Raw genomic sequence first — 18,111 nt, forward strand, 5'->3', positions numbered from 1 at the left:
CAAAATATATTGATTTATACCATGTCCAAAAATTTAGGGCTTTCAAACAAATGCCCCTAATAATCGACACGTGAAATTTACAAGGGAACGTACAAAAATTACAAAATGACTAACATGTATATATACATATTTGTGAACCGCCATATTGATGTAACGTAGAATATTTACATTTCATATATGGGATCCATCACTTCCCAGAGATACGCCTTCCCCTTCAGACCCACCTGATGAACTAGAAGAGCTTTGTGAGGTTTCATCCTCATCATCACTAGCAACCAATGCATTGTCTTCATCCAATTGCAATCCAACGTCACCGTGATTATGAGACATACTCCTTCTTTGTCTTTGTGTTGCGTCAACATGCACATTTGGGATCTTCTCTTTTATTATCTTCAGTGTAGTCTGCCTTAGATGGCCTGTTTTGGTCAAGGAGAAGTCATACACGAGTGCTAGAGCAGACGTGCTTGGTCGATTCTTTCTTCTTCGCTTTCTGCTTGTGCCTTCGACATCCTTAACCATCTCTAAAGAGTACTTCCTAGTAAATGCATCTTTGGAAGAGTTATGATACTAATGAACCATAATAAACTTTACTTGATTACCTTCATCATCCTTAATAATTTCAATGATTTTGGAAATCTAGAAGGGATGGCCCAACTTATCACCCCCAACTAATGTTGCAACCAACATACCAACTTGTAGCTCATGTAGATTGCCTTGCCACCTCGCCTCTGCAACATGATAATGTTGGTTCCACGTAAACATCTCTTTGTCGTGGACGACCTATATTATTCAATTCAAGATTATCTAGTGGTTGTAAAGGAGTCATGCTTGCCACTGATGGGTCGCCAAGCGCCCATTCGAATTGATTTTGTAGTGGCTAGTACCCTGTAAAGTGGTTATCAAATATTGTATGTTGATGATTAAAGAAGACATCCCACCAATCCACATCTTGATCACCAACGTACTTTTTGGTTTGTGTTGAGAGTCGAACTGAACTTCCCATAGATAGGTTTCACACTAGCTCATGGACATGGTCTACTAGTTTTGTAAATAGTAGAAAGAGCACTTGCCCTAGCTTAGTTGGTATATAAACCAACGCATTGTAACTTAGTTACTATTGGATGTTTTATGTTTGATGTATTTTTGGTTAATATACAGTTTTTCTATCTCTGCCTTAAGAGCTCTCTCTTTCTCTCTCCCTCTGTTGCCTCACACACACTCTCTCAATCTTCTTCCGCTGCATTGCAATCACTATTGCCCCCCATTCTGTTACATGGTATCAAAGTGTGTGGTTGCCTAATTAAGCCTATTCGACTGTGTTGTGTTGCATGTTGACGATCAACAGAACCGGCCCATCAACAGAGAAGAAATCACCATGAATACTCAAATGGGAAGCACTCTTCCTACCGAGAAGCTCGACAGAACGAACTTTGCATCTTGGGAATACAAGATGCATCAATACCTTGTCAGACAAGGATACTGGAGCTAAATCGAAGGAGCTCACGAATCACAACCCAACCCAACACACGCCGACTATCCCGCTTGGGAGCAGGCCGCATGTCGTATGTTGTATTGACTTGCATCATGCGTTCATGATCATATGCTTGGCTACATTCCAGAGGCAAAAACGCGCATGGGAAAACCTCAAGAAGATTTTTGCAGCCAATACGGCCGCACGAAAGCTCCAACTTCGACAAGAGCTAAACAATGTTCAACAAAGCGACATGTCAATTAGCAACTACACCTTAAAGATCAAGGGGTTGTGTGATGCCCTTGGATCGATCAATGTTAGCATTGAAGACAAAGAAATGGTGCAAATATGCCTCGGTGACTTGGCACCGCGATTTGGCGCAATAAGATCGGCCGTTCTCGCGACAGAGAATCCTCCCTCCTTTTCTGATCTCCAATCATTGTTGCTAGTCGAAAAGAATCAAGTGCGTCAAAGGAACAACGTGCACAACGGACAAATGCTATATTCGAACTTCAATGGAGGAAGAGGGACAAAGCCGCAGAAGGAGATGCCGACACAACCAAGAGCGTAACTCCCACCAATGGCAAGCGGAGAGAAACGGCCCCAGAGAGTTCGGCGGGAGGGGCAGTCATCACGCCGGACCAAGCAACCGTAGGAACCCAGTTGCGTGTGGGTACTGTGGAAAACCCGGCCACTACGAAGAGGAGTGTCGGAAGAAGAAGCGTGAGCAAGGCCAAGAACTAACAAATTACGCCACAAACTTTGACTACGGCGACCGCGACGGAATGTTCATAATGAAGCATGAAGCGCACTCAATGTCCACACTTGCGTCAACTACTACTTCCACTCTGAACAACGTATGGTTTGTCGATTAGGGAGCATCCAATCACATGACATCCCATGAAGATTGGTTTCGGGAACTACGGAAGCCCGAACGTCTCGGATATGTCGAAACAGGAGATGACACGACTTACCCAATACAGCATATCGGGAACGTCCCATTCGGAAACGACGACAAACAGACCTACCTCAAGAACGTGCTGCATGTTTCCACTATTACGAAAAACCTGGTCTCAGTTGGCCAGATTGTCAAACAAGGAATGCAAGTATGCTTCAATAACGATGGGTGTTTCATCGAAAAAGGCGATCAAGTCATAGCTCACGGCCGTCGTGAAGGCCGTATGTTCATCCTTGAATCGAGTGAGGTAAAGTCGGCCATGTTTGCAAAGGGCCAGAAAGTCAAAACCGACTTGAAACAGTGGCACAAGAGAATCAGCCACATCAATCTCCAAAAGCTCCAGAACATGCAATCGAAAGGAGTCGTAATCGGACTCCCAAACTTTACGGCAAAGGATATTACAAGCATATGCGAAGCATGTCAGTTCTGAAAGCAATGTCGTCACCCATTCCCTAAAGAACAGAATCTGAGCAAAGGAATCCTGGATGTCGTACATTCAGATGTGTGGGGACCAGCCCAGACAACAACATTCGGCGGATGCCGATACTATATCACGTTCATCGACAACATCTCTCCAGGAACACTTGGATCTATCCGATGAAGTAGAATAGTGAAGTATTCAGGCACTTCTAGACATTCAAAGCCGAAGTCGAAAAAACTATGGTTGGCATGTACGTTGTCTTCGATCAAATGGAGGCAAAGAATATTTTTTGGATGAATTTACGGCATATAGGAATCCGACGAGCGTTCTCGTGTCAACACACGCCTCAGCAAAACGGCGTAGCAGAGCGTAAAAATTGCCATGTAGTAGAAGTTGCGCGAACCATGATGAATGAGAAGAACCTACCGAAATCATATTGGGCAGAAGCGGCAAATACGGCCATATATCTCATGAACAAGTGCACAACCTTGGGAGTACATGATATAACTCCGCATGAGAAGTTCTTCGGAAAGAAGCCGGACTTATCACATGTCCGCATTTTCGGTTCTATCACCTACATACATATTCTTGACGATACGCGGCAAAAGCTTGACCGAAAGTCGGAGAAATGTATCCTTGTAGGATACTCACTTGAACAGAAGGGATACAAATGCTACAACCCATCTACCCATAGGGTTCGAACAAGTCGAGATGTAGTCTTCGACAAATACGCATCCTGGTACGCACTTGAGAATACTTCGACTCCAACCCCGCTTGACGCGGATGACACTGAAATAGAAATAGAAGTTGAGGATCGGCTCACACAAATGTTAGAAGACATCCCAACTACGACACGGCTAAGTGGGCCATCAGAGCCGTCTAGCGATGAAAGCACATCTCGGCCGAGTCCGAAGCTAGACAAAGGGAAGGCAAAAATGCGGGAATCTGAAGATTAGGAAGAGACCGAGATGCTTCACTCTCTCGATAGTGAATTTGAAGATCTCGACATCCGCATAGATGGAGCAAAGAAAGCCATACTCCCCACGGATCGAGAGCTACGCTGATCCACACGTGAAAAGAACCCCGTAAACCGCTACGGCTACGATGAGTACATGGCGTATCACTACGCTTTTATGATGAAAGTAGCGTCAGTACGGGAACCGCAACCGCAACCGCAAAGGATCCGCGATGGGTTGACGGGATGAATGAGGAGATGGAAGCTTTATGCAAAAACGAGACATGGGATCTCATTCGTCTCCCCCCAAACAAGAAAGCGATTGGTTGTAGATGGATATACAAAGTAAAATACAATGCTGATGGATCCATAAATTGCTTCAAAGCACAGCTCCTTGCAAAAGGCTACGCGCAAACGCACAACATAGACTACGAAGAAACCTTTGCCCCGGTGGCAAAGATGACAATTGTACAGATAGTAATTGCACTCGCCGCAGCGAAGGGATGGCACCTCCACTAGATGGATGTGAAAAATGCTTTCCTCCAAGGAGAGTTAGAAGAAGAGGTGTACATGATACAACCAACCGGATTTGAATCGCGTAAACATCCACGCGCCGTATGCCAACTCAAGAAGCCACTCTACGGCCTCAAACAAGCACCACGTGCTTGGCATTCGAAGATCACGCAGTATCTTCATCAAGTTGGATTTTGGATGTCAAAATCCGATACTTCTCTGTACATCCGAAATGAGTCGGATAGCCCGATCATCATCATCCTATACATGGATGACTTAGTCATCAGAGGAAAGGATCTTGCCGAGATCAACAAAGTAAAAACACTTCTCTCCAGCAGATTCAAAATGAAAGACCTACACGAACTCCATTACTTCCTAGGCATTCAAGTAATTCGGACACCAATCGGGATAATGATCTCACAATGGCACTATGTCCTCAACTTACTCTACAAGTTCGGAATGACCAAGTGCAAGTTTGTGTCTACCCCTCTCGATCGTAACTCAGTATCGACAACTGATCAGTAGATTGATCTATCTAACCATTACGTGACCCGACCTCAGTTATTCGGTCAGCCTACTTAGCCAATTCATGCAGAATCTGTGAAACCTTCATCTTGGTTGTGCTAAGAGGATACTACGGTATGTCAGTACGACAATGGCTTACAAAATCATGTATAAATCGAACACGACTATTCGACTCGAAGGGTACACCAACGCGGACTAGGCAGGCTATAAAGCGGATAGACGATCCACCTTCAAATTTATCTTCTCCCTTGGTAGCGGAGCAACAAGAAACAGCCGACAGTCGCACTGTCAAGCACGGAAGCCGAATATAGGGATGCAACAGTAACCACATGCGAAGCCGTATGGCTTAAACGCATACTAAAGGATCTGGGCATTCCCATCAAGGATCCAATTCGTCTCTACTGCGAGAACATGAACAATATCTACCTCATGTGGAACCCCGTATTCGACGCGCGGACTAAACATATTGAAGTGCATTACCATTTCATCCACGAGCGCGTACAAGCCGGCGAGATCGATCTACAACATACCAATACACACCTCCAAGTTGTTGATATATTTACAAAGGCCTTATGAGTCGACAAGCTCGAGCAATTTGCATCAGACCTTGGTCTCACGACATCTACATTGACATTGTCGCGACCCAAGCTTCGAAGACAAGGTCGATTTCAAAGAAAAGAAGATAATAACAAACAAGAAAACTTTTACAAGACAAAAATAGAAGAATTTCTATTACCGGAAACCGAGATTACAAGGTTGTTGAAGACTGGTGTTGAACCGGAATGGTTCAACACTAAGCAGATCTTCGACTTATATACTATACATCAGAATGTGCATGATCGCCATTTGGCATACATGTTGTGCGCCACTTGGCGTACAGGGTGCATGCCATTTGGCGGTCATCTAATGTGTCTAGTGCTCTAGAGTTCTTGAATAATAATTATATGAAAATGTATTTATTAATGAAAATGAGTTGGTGCAATGGTTGACGTGTAAGACCATTGTTTGAAGGTCACAAGTTCAAACCTTCATATTCACATTTTGTGACATCATCCCCTCCTTTGACGACGAGTTCCATGAGTCGAAATGCATGAACTAGGTTTTGGTTTATGGGGATAACGAAGATGAAACTCTTGTATAAGTTCAGAGGCATTAGTGACGTTCGTTGCAGGTTCCCATGCCTGATCCGCAGGCGTGTATCCCAGCCAATCTACTAGATAATATAACTTATTGCGGATGACCTTAGAGTCCAAAATAGCTTCTACTTCATATTCAAGTCCTTCAGCAAGTTGAACCGGAGGTAGTGGTGGGATAACCCGATTTGGAATAGAACTTGATGTCCATGGTTCTAATAATGAAACATGAAATACTGGATGAAGACACATATGTGAAGGTAGGTCCAGACGAAATGCAACATCATTGATTTGATGAGAGATTACAAATGGACCTAGACGTTGGAAATCCAATTTGGCACTTGGTCGAGTAGTTTTCACATTACGATGCAATAACCAGACAAGATCACCAACTTTAAACTTAGGGTTTTCAAGTGAAGAATCTAAGCGATGTCTATCCGCCACCTTCTTGTACTTGGCTTGAGCATGAAGCAAATTGTGAGAAAGGTTGGTTTGAATTTCTTTGAGTTTTTCTAGACGATCTTTGACCGTGCGATTTTTTGAGACTTTTGGACATTCGAGCATCATCCATCAAGGATGATATCCTATGTTTGCAAAGAATGGAGTGAATCCCGTAGAGGAATGGATTGAATTATTGTAAGCTAATTCTGCCATATGTAAGAAATCCATCCAATCATCTTGTTGATAGTTGATAAAGCAACGGAGATATTGTTCTAATGTTTGATTTGTGCGTTCCATTTGCCCATCAGTTTGAGGATGGTAGCTTGAAGATAGTTTACGAGAAATTCCAAGGCTCTCAAGTAAGTGTGTCCAAAACTTTGCAATAAATTGTGGTCCACGATCACTAATGATTTCATCTGGAAGGCCATGGTGCTTGAAAACTTCTCACATAAGAAGACTTGTCAATTCTTGACTAGTAAAAGTTTTTCTACATGGAAGAAAATGTGCCATTTTTGTAAAGCGATCCACCACTGTAAAAATTGCATCATAGCCTTGGGAAGATGGGAGATCTGTGATGAAATCGATGGAAATGGATTTCCACGGACCATCTAGAAGGGGCAATGGGTGCAACAAACCATATGGCCGATGTCGAGGCATCTTTGATCGACAACATACATCACAAGTAGAAACATAGTCTATGACAAACTGACGAACCTGAGGCCACCAATAGTTTCGAGTAACTAGCTCTAATGTTTTCAAAGATCCGAAATGTCCAGCTAGTGGTGAATCATGGCAGTGATGCAAGACTTCAAGTCGAAAAGTTCCATCGGGAATATAAGTACGGTTGTTTTGAAAAAGCAACCCATCATGCCAACTGAAGTTCCCATAATCCATGCAAGAAAACTTGGACTGTGAACAAGAAGCATGATTTGGAACAATGTGGTCTAAAATATCTTGTGCAAAATCATTTGAACCAATGCTTGAGCGAATAGAATCGACAAATTTTGAATCCAAAGTTGTCTCAACAACATTTGTCACCATTAATCGTAGACGACTAGGGCTCAAAAGGACTTGTTCTTGATTGTCGTAAGTTGGGTCCCCCAGTTTTGGTGCAAAATAAGAGCGTCTTGATAAGGCATCAACTTTACCTTGTTGTGTTCCTGGTCGATATGATATCCCAAAATTGAACCGTGTTATAAATTGTGCCCACCGAGCTTGTCGTCGATTTAGAACTCGAGCATTTTGAAAGTATGTGAGGTTTTTATGATCATTTTAAACAATAATTTGGTGGGGAGAACCTTCCAAGAAGTGACGCCATTGTTCGAAAGAATCAACAATTGCCAACAATTCTTTGTCATGGATTTCATAATTGATTTCTGTAGGTTCAAACTTTCTTGAATGAAATGCAACTGGATGTAATTTCTCATCATCCGCTACTTGCGATAGAACACTTCCTAGTGCAAAATCAGATGCATCTACTTCTATAATAAACGGCTTTTTAAGGTCAACGTGGACCAAAATGGGAGCAGATGTAAATGCTTGCTTCAAGCTATCAAATGCATCAGTTGCGCTTGATGTCCATACAAATGGTCGGTTCTTTTGTGTTAGTTCCGTGAGGGGCAAAACAACTTTTGAGTAACTCTTGATGAACTTGCGGTAGAAATTCGCAAATCCCAAGAAACATTGCAGATCACGAACTGAACCTGGTGTCTTCCAATCTAGAATTGTTTTTACTTTCTTTGGATCCATAAAAATTCCTTCTAGAGAGACCATATACCCTAGAAACTCGACTTGATTGCAGTCAAAGCAACACTTCTCTAGTTTGGCATAAAGACCAAATTCCCGTAATCATTGTAGAACTTGTCGAACATGATTATTATGCTCCTCTTGTGTCTTTGAGTAGATTAGTATGTCATCCAAGTAAATTATCGTGAAGATATCGAGGAAATCTCGAAAGATTTCATTTGACATATGTTGGAAAATTGCTGGAGCATTTGTAAGCCCGAATGGCATTACTATGTACTCAAAGTGACCATATCGTGTGCGAAAATCAGTTTTCCATTCATCACCAGGTCGAATACGAACAAGGTTGTAAGCTCCTCGTAAGTCTAGCCTTGTGAAGTATTTGGCCCCATTGAGACGTTCCAAGAGATTTGGAATCAATGGTAGAGCATATCGATTTCGAATCATAACCTTGTTCAAGCCTCGATAATGTACGACCAAACGTAAAGAGCCATCTTTCTTCTTAACAAAACAAATAGGAGCGCCAGCAGGAGATCGGGAATGTCGAATAAAGCCATTTGCAAGATTCTCATCAATATATTCTCGAAGAACTTTCAATTCTGACGGCGAAAGGTTGTAAATTGGTCCCCATGGTGGTTCCTTCTCAGCATGCAAATCAATGGGACAATCATATGGGCAATGATCAGGAACTGTTGTGGCCTTTACCTTATCAAACACATCGGAAAATTCTTGATACTTTGATGGCAAATGGACCTCTGAATCTTATGGGTTTGAGAATGGGGTTATGACCACTGCAAATACAAACATATCTTCTATTGTAGCTTCTTTATGTAATCTTTTGAGAGAGATAGTTGATATATGTCTTGGTGTTAGCTTTGAGGTTGATGTGGTGATCAGCCTTAAAGTGTTGTCTCGTGAGTCTATGATTTCCCGCTTCTTCCAATCAATCTTTGGATTATGAAGTTCAAACCACGGCAACCCAAGAACAATTGGATGTTCAGGACTACTTATGATATTAAAAGATATTACAGTAGCTAAATTACCAAGAACTACACGAATAGGCTCTAATTCTTCAGTAATATCTCCTGATGCAATAGAATGTCCATCAAGTACTACTACTGATGCTGGATGAGGAAGCTTATAGAGTAGAATTTCTTGTGTTGTGGCAAAATCCCGATTCATGAAACATGAGTTGGCTCTTGAATCCAAAAGCGCAGATGCAAGAACTTGATGACATCTTGATGTGCTGAGTCGAACTTGTGCTGTGAAAACTTCACTGACTCGGTTCAATGAAATGGAACCTAAGCTCGGAACAAGTTCTATATGCTTTGGTTGGTCCAACCAAATGGCGCTCCGATTTTGGCTAGACTTACTCGTTTAACAGCTCATCTAGTTGGCTTAGAACATCAAAACTATTGGATTGAGGGTTGTTGACAAGAGTTCTTGGTTTATTGGCTTTGACTGGAGAACATGAATCAAAATTCTCAATAGCACTTACTTGATTTAATTGTCTCTTTGGTCGATGTGGACAATGTATTGCTATATGTCCTGGACCACCACAATATAAGCAAAGTCGATTTGCTCGACGTCGTTGTTTCTCGGCTTCAGACAAAGGACCTCGACGACGTGCTGCATCAATCTCCATTAAGGTAGGTCCATTAAAAGAATTAGGATTAGGAACTTGCATGAGGCTAATGCTGAGGCATATGTTTGCTCAGATCTAAGGCGTGTCGACGTTTGTTGGCGCTCAGAACGTCTTTCGAACAAACGATTGTCACATCAAATTGCACGGCTAATAGCTTCTGTCAGTGATTTGGGTTCATCATGAAATGTTAAGAGCAAGTCTTTAACATCATTACGCAAACCATGCCAAAACAAGTCCATCATCGCTGCTTCATCCCAAAAGATATCACAAGCAAGAAGACGAAAATCAGTTGCGTAAGCTGAGGTTGGCCGATCTCCTTGGCGCAACCTACGTATCTTGTTTATTGTTGTTCTTACACTATTAGTATCACCAAAACTAGCTTGGAATTCGTTGATAAAGGTATCAAAGTTTTCTAGTATTGGGGATTTCTTCTCTAGCAATGGTGCAAACCATGCTAGTGCGGTTCTTGTCAATAATGCTCCAACTAACCCCACTCGAGCTGTGTCAGTTGGATATCGGTTGGGATGCATATGAATTATAAGGTGTACCTGATTTAAGAATCCTCGGAATTGAGACCTTGTACCATCAAATTTTGTTGGTAAACTAATTTTGGGTTCTTTCAACAAACTTTGAGAGGTTGAAGCTTGTTGTCGAAGAGATAACACAATAGCTTCCAGTTGTTGGACACGTTTCGAGAGTTCCTCATGTTGTTGTGCCTTTTCAACGCTCACTGGTTGCAAGTCGCCAAGAAGTTTATGATTCTCTTGTTCCAATGCAACAAATTTTGTTGTTAGGAGGTCAAGTTCTGAGAGAATACGCATATACTCTTGTTTACTGACGGTCTCCATTGTGACGGAAAAACTTCACTAGATACTCGAGAAAAAAAAAAGAGTGGGATTCCGGTTCAAACTGTCGCGAGCCAAGCTTCGAAGACAAGGTCGATTTCGAAGAAAAGAAGATAATAACAAACAAGAAGACGTTTACAAGACAAAAATACAAGAATTTCTATTACCGGAAATCGAGATTACAAGGTTGTTGAAGACTGGTGTTGAACCAGAATGGTTCAACACTAAGCAGATCTTCGACTTATATACTGTACATCAGAATGTGCATGATCGTCATTTGGCATACATGTTGTGTGCCACTTGGCGTACAGGGTGCATGCCATTTGGCGGTCATCTAATGTGTCTAGTGCTCTAGAGTTCTTAAATAATAATAATATGAAAATGGTGCAATGGTTGAAGTGTAAGACCATTGTTTGAAGGTCACAAGTTCAAACCTTCATATTCACATTTTGTGACAACAATCACTCTTGCCTCCCATTCCATTATAGTTCGCTCAATATTTTTTTGTTTTTCCTCAAGGCACCGCATCCAATATATCTTTTGCTCTTCAATTGAACTACCAACAACCAATCTTTTATGGTCGTCATAGGGCATTTGCTCAGCACCATAGATTATTGCATTTGGGAAATGCAATAAGAGCCTACATCCGTCTTGTGGCTCCCATTGTAAACTAGAAGATGAGTATTGTTTGGCATACAACATGGTCTAGTTGTGACTGACCACACTTTTTTGGATGAGGAAGACATAGTTAAAACTTATATTATTAAGCGGAGCAAGAACCCTACATTCACATCTGGCTTGGGGGTATAAGCTTCAACGATCAACCTTGATAGCACAAGAAGTGTGAAAACGTCGCACCTCGCTAATTTCTTGGAGAAGCTACTAAACATTTTATCTATGTGATCATGTTTATGATCAACTAGAATCTTTTTGAAAATACCCTTTTCTACTAACATGCTCAAGTAACCAAACACAGTTGAGTTCTTGTTTTCTCTCGCCGTGTTCTAAAGTTGCATGTATAGTACTGGTGGGAGTAAACCTTGCCAACTCTGCAGAACTCTTTGCATGACTGTAATTGTAAGATTAGGGTCGTTGTGGATATTTGGATAAGTTAAGAACACTTGAGGCCTTATTGTTTGACAACACAAAAGGCATCCTACTAAGTGCATCTGCACTAGGCATTCATCTCCAATATCCTTGGGCAATCTTCGAAAATGTGGCAAACAAGTTTTCTTCTGATCCATCCCATATATAATCAAGCACATGTATCTTTCTAGTGATTGAAGCGCTTTTTGACGATGGTGCATAAATTTAGATCTTTCCAACACTTGGCTTTCTCGATGCTCTCTCAATAAAGTCTTATATTTGTTATTTCTTCATCTGTTGTCCCACTCTTTGCCAAGCTTTTAAACTCGTGCAGATCGAACAAACACCCATCTGAACCTTGCGGGGTATGACCTCATTGTTAAACTTTGATCTCCATAAACGATTAAAATGCCGATATTGTAGGCTTGGTATACCTCACGACGAGTGAAGTTATCTGACAAATGTAACCTTCCAGTGTTGGGCATAACATCACATTGCTTCGAGAAATAAATCTCCATCCATCTAACAACATGCCGCCCAATCAGGCCCTTACATGAAGATTCTCTATTGTTGAAAGGCACCCACCACCCCTTTAGTAATCGATGTTGAATTCTCTGTAGCCTCATGTTCCCAATGCTATAAGCAATTTTAAAAGCAACTCGACAACTCTTTGTAGTAAATGAAAGGTAATATTCCACTTGTGGAGAACACGACACTGCTAGATGTTCCTTAATAAGTTGCATATTGGCAATCCAGAATGTATCTTGTTCGTCACCATTGAGAGACAAATACTTTTGTCGCAACCCCCGCAAGTTTGCCTTTCCAAATTTTGATAGACAAGGAGGCTCCCACAACATACCTTGCATACGTCAATTGAAATTTGTCGATCCGAACACAAAAAATTATATCATTTCACACTCACTTGTCGACAAATTCTTTGAAAATTTAGAGGCTTATTAACACAGTCCTCATTAGCATTCGATAAACTAAAGTCGCATGAGTTGTATCTACTTTAACATATCTTGTTTTACCTAAGTTTATTGGCTCTATCAAAAAAATTGACGTCGAGCTTTGCTCTTGATCGTAGTTGGTCCTAACATGGCACCTTGTATTATTAACATGGCTATATTCCTCGATTGAGAATAAGGAGTTATCAGATAATATAACAGGCTCAATAGAAAACAAAGAATTTTCACTTGACTTTGAGGAAATTTTGCTCAAGGCTATGTAACACAAATAATGTCCAAAATAGGCACAAGCTTGGTTCTATAATAAGCACCATGTGCAAAAACTTATTTATTATTATTATTTTTAAATAAATAAAAATATTTTTAAAAATAATAATTTTGAAAATACAAAATAAAAATTATATAAAGGGAAGTCATCTTCTATTTCTCATTATCACGTTCAAGCAAAAGAAGAGCATAAGAGCACAAGAGCACTCAACAACCAAAATCGTTTGGTTTTCACCTCCTCGGTGAAGTAAACATCAACATGAACAAGGGAAAGAAAATTGCCAGGTATGTTTTCCAACCCAACATTTTAGATTCCTTAAAGATTCTTTTTTGTTTTATTCATTTTTTGTTTCCATAATTGAGGTGTATCCCTTTCAACGAGAACTTGATGCAGTGCATCAAGTTCCCATTCTTCAAGAGTGTCTCTTTCAACGGGAACTCAATGCAGTGCATCGAGTTCCCTTGGAAAGAGATATCCCTTTCATCGAGAACTCGATGCACTATCAAATTTGGTCACATTTTTTGTTATTTTTTGGTCTATTTCTTCAAGTTTTATATGTAACATTCTATACAAAAACATATGATTTTTGCTAGTTTTTACCTTAGTTAAGAGGTCTATATTGTTTATTATTAACAATATTGTTATATCAATTTATCTACTCGAATAACAGGGTCAATACCCTCCAGTGACAAACCATATATGTTGTTAAAGTCCTCCTTTCTCTTGCAAAACTTTGCAAAGTTCAACACTCTAGGATATGGAGGAACGATCCACCTGAAATAAAAAATCAATACATGTTACCTCTGCTCTACTGGGACATGTGTATTTAGAATCACAATTGGTAGGGAAGAATCAAAAATAAAAAATTGGGCACGTGCATCAAAATCCTAAATCAAGTTTGGGGGAAGTTTGCAAACACGACCATTGAAATCACAAATGTGAATTGGTGCAAACTTTCGACCCTAAAAAAAAAAATTGTCAATCAAAAACACGCCTGCTGCTACACCCTGATCTTCGAGACATCCTTGTCTGGGACTCCAATGACTTCACCCGAATCGTTTTTTATAAAAGATGAACGTGCATGACAGTTATAGTTATCAGAAAGGAAAAATAATAAGATTTTTTAATGGCCATGTAATGTGTAACTGATACATACTTGGATGATGATTAAAATAATGGTGTTGGTGCTCTGAAGGTGCAATGTCAATATCAGAGTTTTTGTGTTGTTGTGGGAGCTTTCGTCTACATTCGTGCTCAGAGTACTCCAGCTGTTTGGATTTCGAACTCAAACTCATCGAATTCCCTTGTTGAAAGTGCACCTTTTTCAACGGGAATTTGATGCACTACACCGGATTCCCGTTGAAAGAGCACAAATTTGAGTCAGATGTGGGGCTTATGGAAGTTTTATTGCCAATTTTGTAGTTATTTTTTAGTAGACTTGATATGTATTTTTAGTTATATTTATAGCTGTTAGAGATAAGAGAGCCCCATGTAGTGCATATGCAGAATTTAAAAAGCAAGATGAAGATCAATCCACATGCTACTGTTGTGCCATTCCTAGTAATGGTAAACCCAGATCAATGCCCAACTGTAGCAAACTTTAAATATAGTTCGGAAAATGATTATACATACTATGTCATTGGAGGGTCCCACTCCACTCAAGCCCATCGTCAACTCGTCAAGGAATATCCTCTCACCCCCTTCTTCAAATATGCATAATGTAAAGTGTACGCCAGTCTTACACATGAAGAAGCCAAGTTGCTAGCTTGGGACCACAATAATGACAATGATTATAGAGAAAAGATGTCTTGTATAGAGAGCATCAAGTTCTTTCATCACGAGTACCTTGATGCTTTTGAGAGATATGGTCATAGGCTGCATCCAAGATTGCGACGACAATGTCTGCTAGAAGTAGGGATATCAGTTGACGAAAGCAAGAAATTTGAAGGCCTATGAAAGTATGACTCATGGTTTCAACTCACTTTCAAAACTGGGGAGGTTTCGGACCTTCAAGATAAGATTTTTAGTATGTGGGATCAGAAAGAGGTCAAGGGTCAATGTTCAAAGAAGGCTAAGTTGGATCCTCAGGTGGAGATGAAGTCTAAGCCACGTAAAAGTGACTTGTTGATAGAAGAATTAGCTGAGGATATGAAGTTGCTTCCTTGGCAGTCATTGCAAGGCATAAAGGATGACAGATTATTAATGTTTGTAGTTTCACGAGTGGCCGCCAAGGAATTCAACTTGGAGGAAATGGTTACTGAATTCCAAAAGTGAGTTGTCTTTTTGTGTTACTATTTGTGTCTGGATTGCATTCTTAATTTACTCTTGATTCTAACATTTATGTGTAATGTTTTTTTAGCCATAAGGTGTACATGGAGATACAAGAGCTTATGATGAAAAAATTATTCCTGCCAATGTGGAAAGAAGAGGAGAAATTGTGCCCAAAAACATCATCATACAAGGATCTTGAAGAATTCTTTATAGTATTTAGAGAATGGATATCTGTGTCTACAATATTAATTGAGTATAGGATAATGGGTATTTTCTTACAAAACAGATAATTGCAGAAACCACCTCTCTCAAAGAAACTGGGTGATAGTAATGAAGGCATACAAAGCGCATTCATCACCCATTTGGAAAGAGCGAAATATGACAAGCAGACGACAAAGGGAAGGAATTGGAGGTGCCCAAAGACTCAGATATAGTGAAGAGTTTTCTACACAAGGGTGATCTTTTCCACCAATTGTACTATAGTGTATATAATGGGGATGTGGCTCGGGGTAATATGCTTGACATATTACCCAAGCGGCATTATATGTTGCTCGTCGCGGATATACCATATGGATTTTGAATAACCGGATCCACATATGATGACATGTCATATAAGTATCCTCAAATAGAAAAGTTGGTGAAGGACTTTGCAGGGTTGGGCTTACCTTGGCTCCTTTGTGGCGAATAATAATATTCCATAGTATGGGTTAGTCTTTATCGGTCACTACTACGTTAAAGTCGAGATGCCATGCAACTGAACACATGCATTGGTAAGCTTCAAGTTGCTATATATTAATATACAATTTGAAATGCACTTACTATTTAGAAAATGTGATGATATTTACTTATTTCCATTCCATTATACAAATAGGGTTAAAAAGAATATAACTCATAGCCCAAGCGATCGAATGGTGAGCGTTGTGGAACATTTGTGCATGGGGTACTATCATGTGCCCAATTGTGACGAAGAAGCAGCGCCATGTTTCTAGCGATAAAAGTCTAGTGAACCCCTACCAAAAACCACAATGATTAATCGAGCTATTTTCTAAACCCAATGATTGGGTTCTAGACTTATTTTCTGGAACAGGTATTCTTAGAAGCATGATCAATTTATCTTAAAATAAAATTGATTTTCCGGAATATGTTTTCTCACTTACACAATTACGATTGTTTTTTCAAAACCTACGACTTCATGTGCTTTAAAATGTTTAGGGAACCATGTCGCCTTGGAGAAGGACAGTTCACAAGTTAACTTTATTAAAATGAGGCTCCAAGGTATCTGGGATTGTCCTGACCAAGACCAAGAGGTTGGGGCAAAGCATATTAATGAAATTGAGATGTTCCAGTTGACCTCCAGAGAACCAATGGAACCTATAGACGAAGGAGGGGACCTTGTTGATATTGAGGATGTACTACAGTCTGAACATATGCTTGATTCAATTGAGCAAACAAAAGAGGCAAATGTTGATATGACACAAGAGTCAGCTGATCTTGAAGAGCAACCAATTCCAGATTTACTAATGGAATGAAACATATATATATGTATAGTGCTTCATGTATGAATTGAACATTATTTTGATTTGTAACAACTTTTGGTTTCAGTATAATCTCCTAGTATTATTGTATTGTGTTTGACAATGATTGGATATTATTGTATCTCGATTATTTTCAACTAGAATGGGTGACTCTTGTTAATGTGTAAATTGGGCATTACATATGATTCATTGAACTTATTGTTTAAGTATATTTAGTATCCTGATAATATCATTTATGTTGTCATAATTCTTAATAAACTAGTTTTGAGTAATCACAATGATATTAAGCCAAGAGGATTGTTCATATGATTATGCGTTGATGTTTATTCATATGATTAACATATAATTTGCGCAGTGGTTTTTTGCATTCAAGATATCTCGTGAGATTTGCTTTTACCAATATTTCTCTAGTTATAACCTTAAACCTTAACTACAAACCCTAGTTATAAGTCTTAGAGACAAATGTACCCACAAAGTTGCATTTCAAAATTTGTTAAGTGGGATTCGAATTTAACATTATGTACAATGAAGCATAAGAAAATTATAATTGCATGGATTCCCATCATCTTATTTAAGAATTGGGTAAATTTATCATAGATTGAATAAATGAATGTTAATTTTCCAGTCTTAAAATTATTAACTGTAGATTTGAGCAGTGTCTTAAAAAATCATGTACGCATGCGTGATATGTTCTTGAAAGTTGTCTAAAAAAAGGTATTTCTTGACATTTGACATAAATATAAAAAAGGGAATGTGATATATTACTTGTTTCAAATGTCCCAATGTTGAGAGAATACTATCACAATTAGTATGAGATGTAGAGAGAAGGGAGAGAGAGTGTGAGGGAATCACAAGAGAGAGAAAAGAGGAAAGAGATAGTGTGGAAGAGAGAAGTATGATAACAAGAAGTATATTATATGAAAAAGAGTACAATGATAGCTAAGAGGCTTAAGACTAACATTGAACCGAATTGGTTCTTAATAGGGCCATACACCTCTATTTATAGTATTATCAAGAGTATTTCTGCAGTTTCCAGAATGTTCTAGAGTAATCTAGAACATACAAGAATTTTCTATAATGAAATAGCAAATGAAAAAAATATATGTTTTATTACAATGAATAACTTAATGGTATGGCCTTAACCTATGTAACATAAGGTCACAGGTTCGATTTTTTTTGAGGCCATATCATGAAATTATCTCCCCCTTCGAACGACAAGTTTTACGAGCCGTCTGTAATTGGGGACCTGGTTTGTCTAGATATTGCCAATGGAAATCCGCAAAAGGGCTCGAGCATTTGCCACATTCTCTACTAGTTCCCAAGTACAATCACT

General features: G+C 39.7%; 1 protein-coding gene across 1 annotated transcript; it reads right to left on the minus strand.

Annotated features, from left to right (window-relative positions):
- Positions 1-5,892: 5,892 nt before the first annotated feature.
- Positions 5,893-6,543, minus strand: LOC147850859 (uncharacterized). Its single transcript, XM_087336023.1, has one exon. The coding sequence runs from the start codon at positions 6,541-6,543 to the stop codon at positions 5,893-5,895; it is 651 nt and encodes a 216-aa protein (XP_087192149.1).
- Between the last annotated feature and the right edge of the window lie 11,568 nt (positions 6,544-18,111).

This window comes from Azolla caroliniana, unplaced genomic scaffold (genome assembly GCF_043228905.1).
Source record: "Azolla caroliniana isolate FFs.n. ecotype wild unplaced genomic scaffold, voAzoCaro1.0.p SCAF_20, whole genome shotgun sequence".
NCBI classification, from domain to species: Eukaryota; Viridiplantae; Streptophyta; class Polypodiopsida; order Salviniales; family Salviniaceae; genus Azolla; species Azolla caroliniana.

Excerpts from the sequence above, each read along its gene's own strand:
- LOC147850859 (XM_087336023.1), bottom strand. The coding sequence starts at position 6,543 with ATGATGCTCGAATGTCCAAAAGTCTCAAAAAATCGCACGGTCAAAGAT.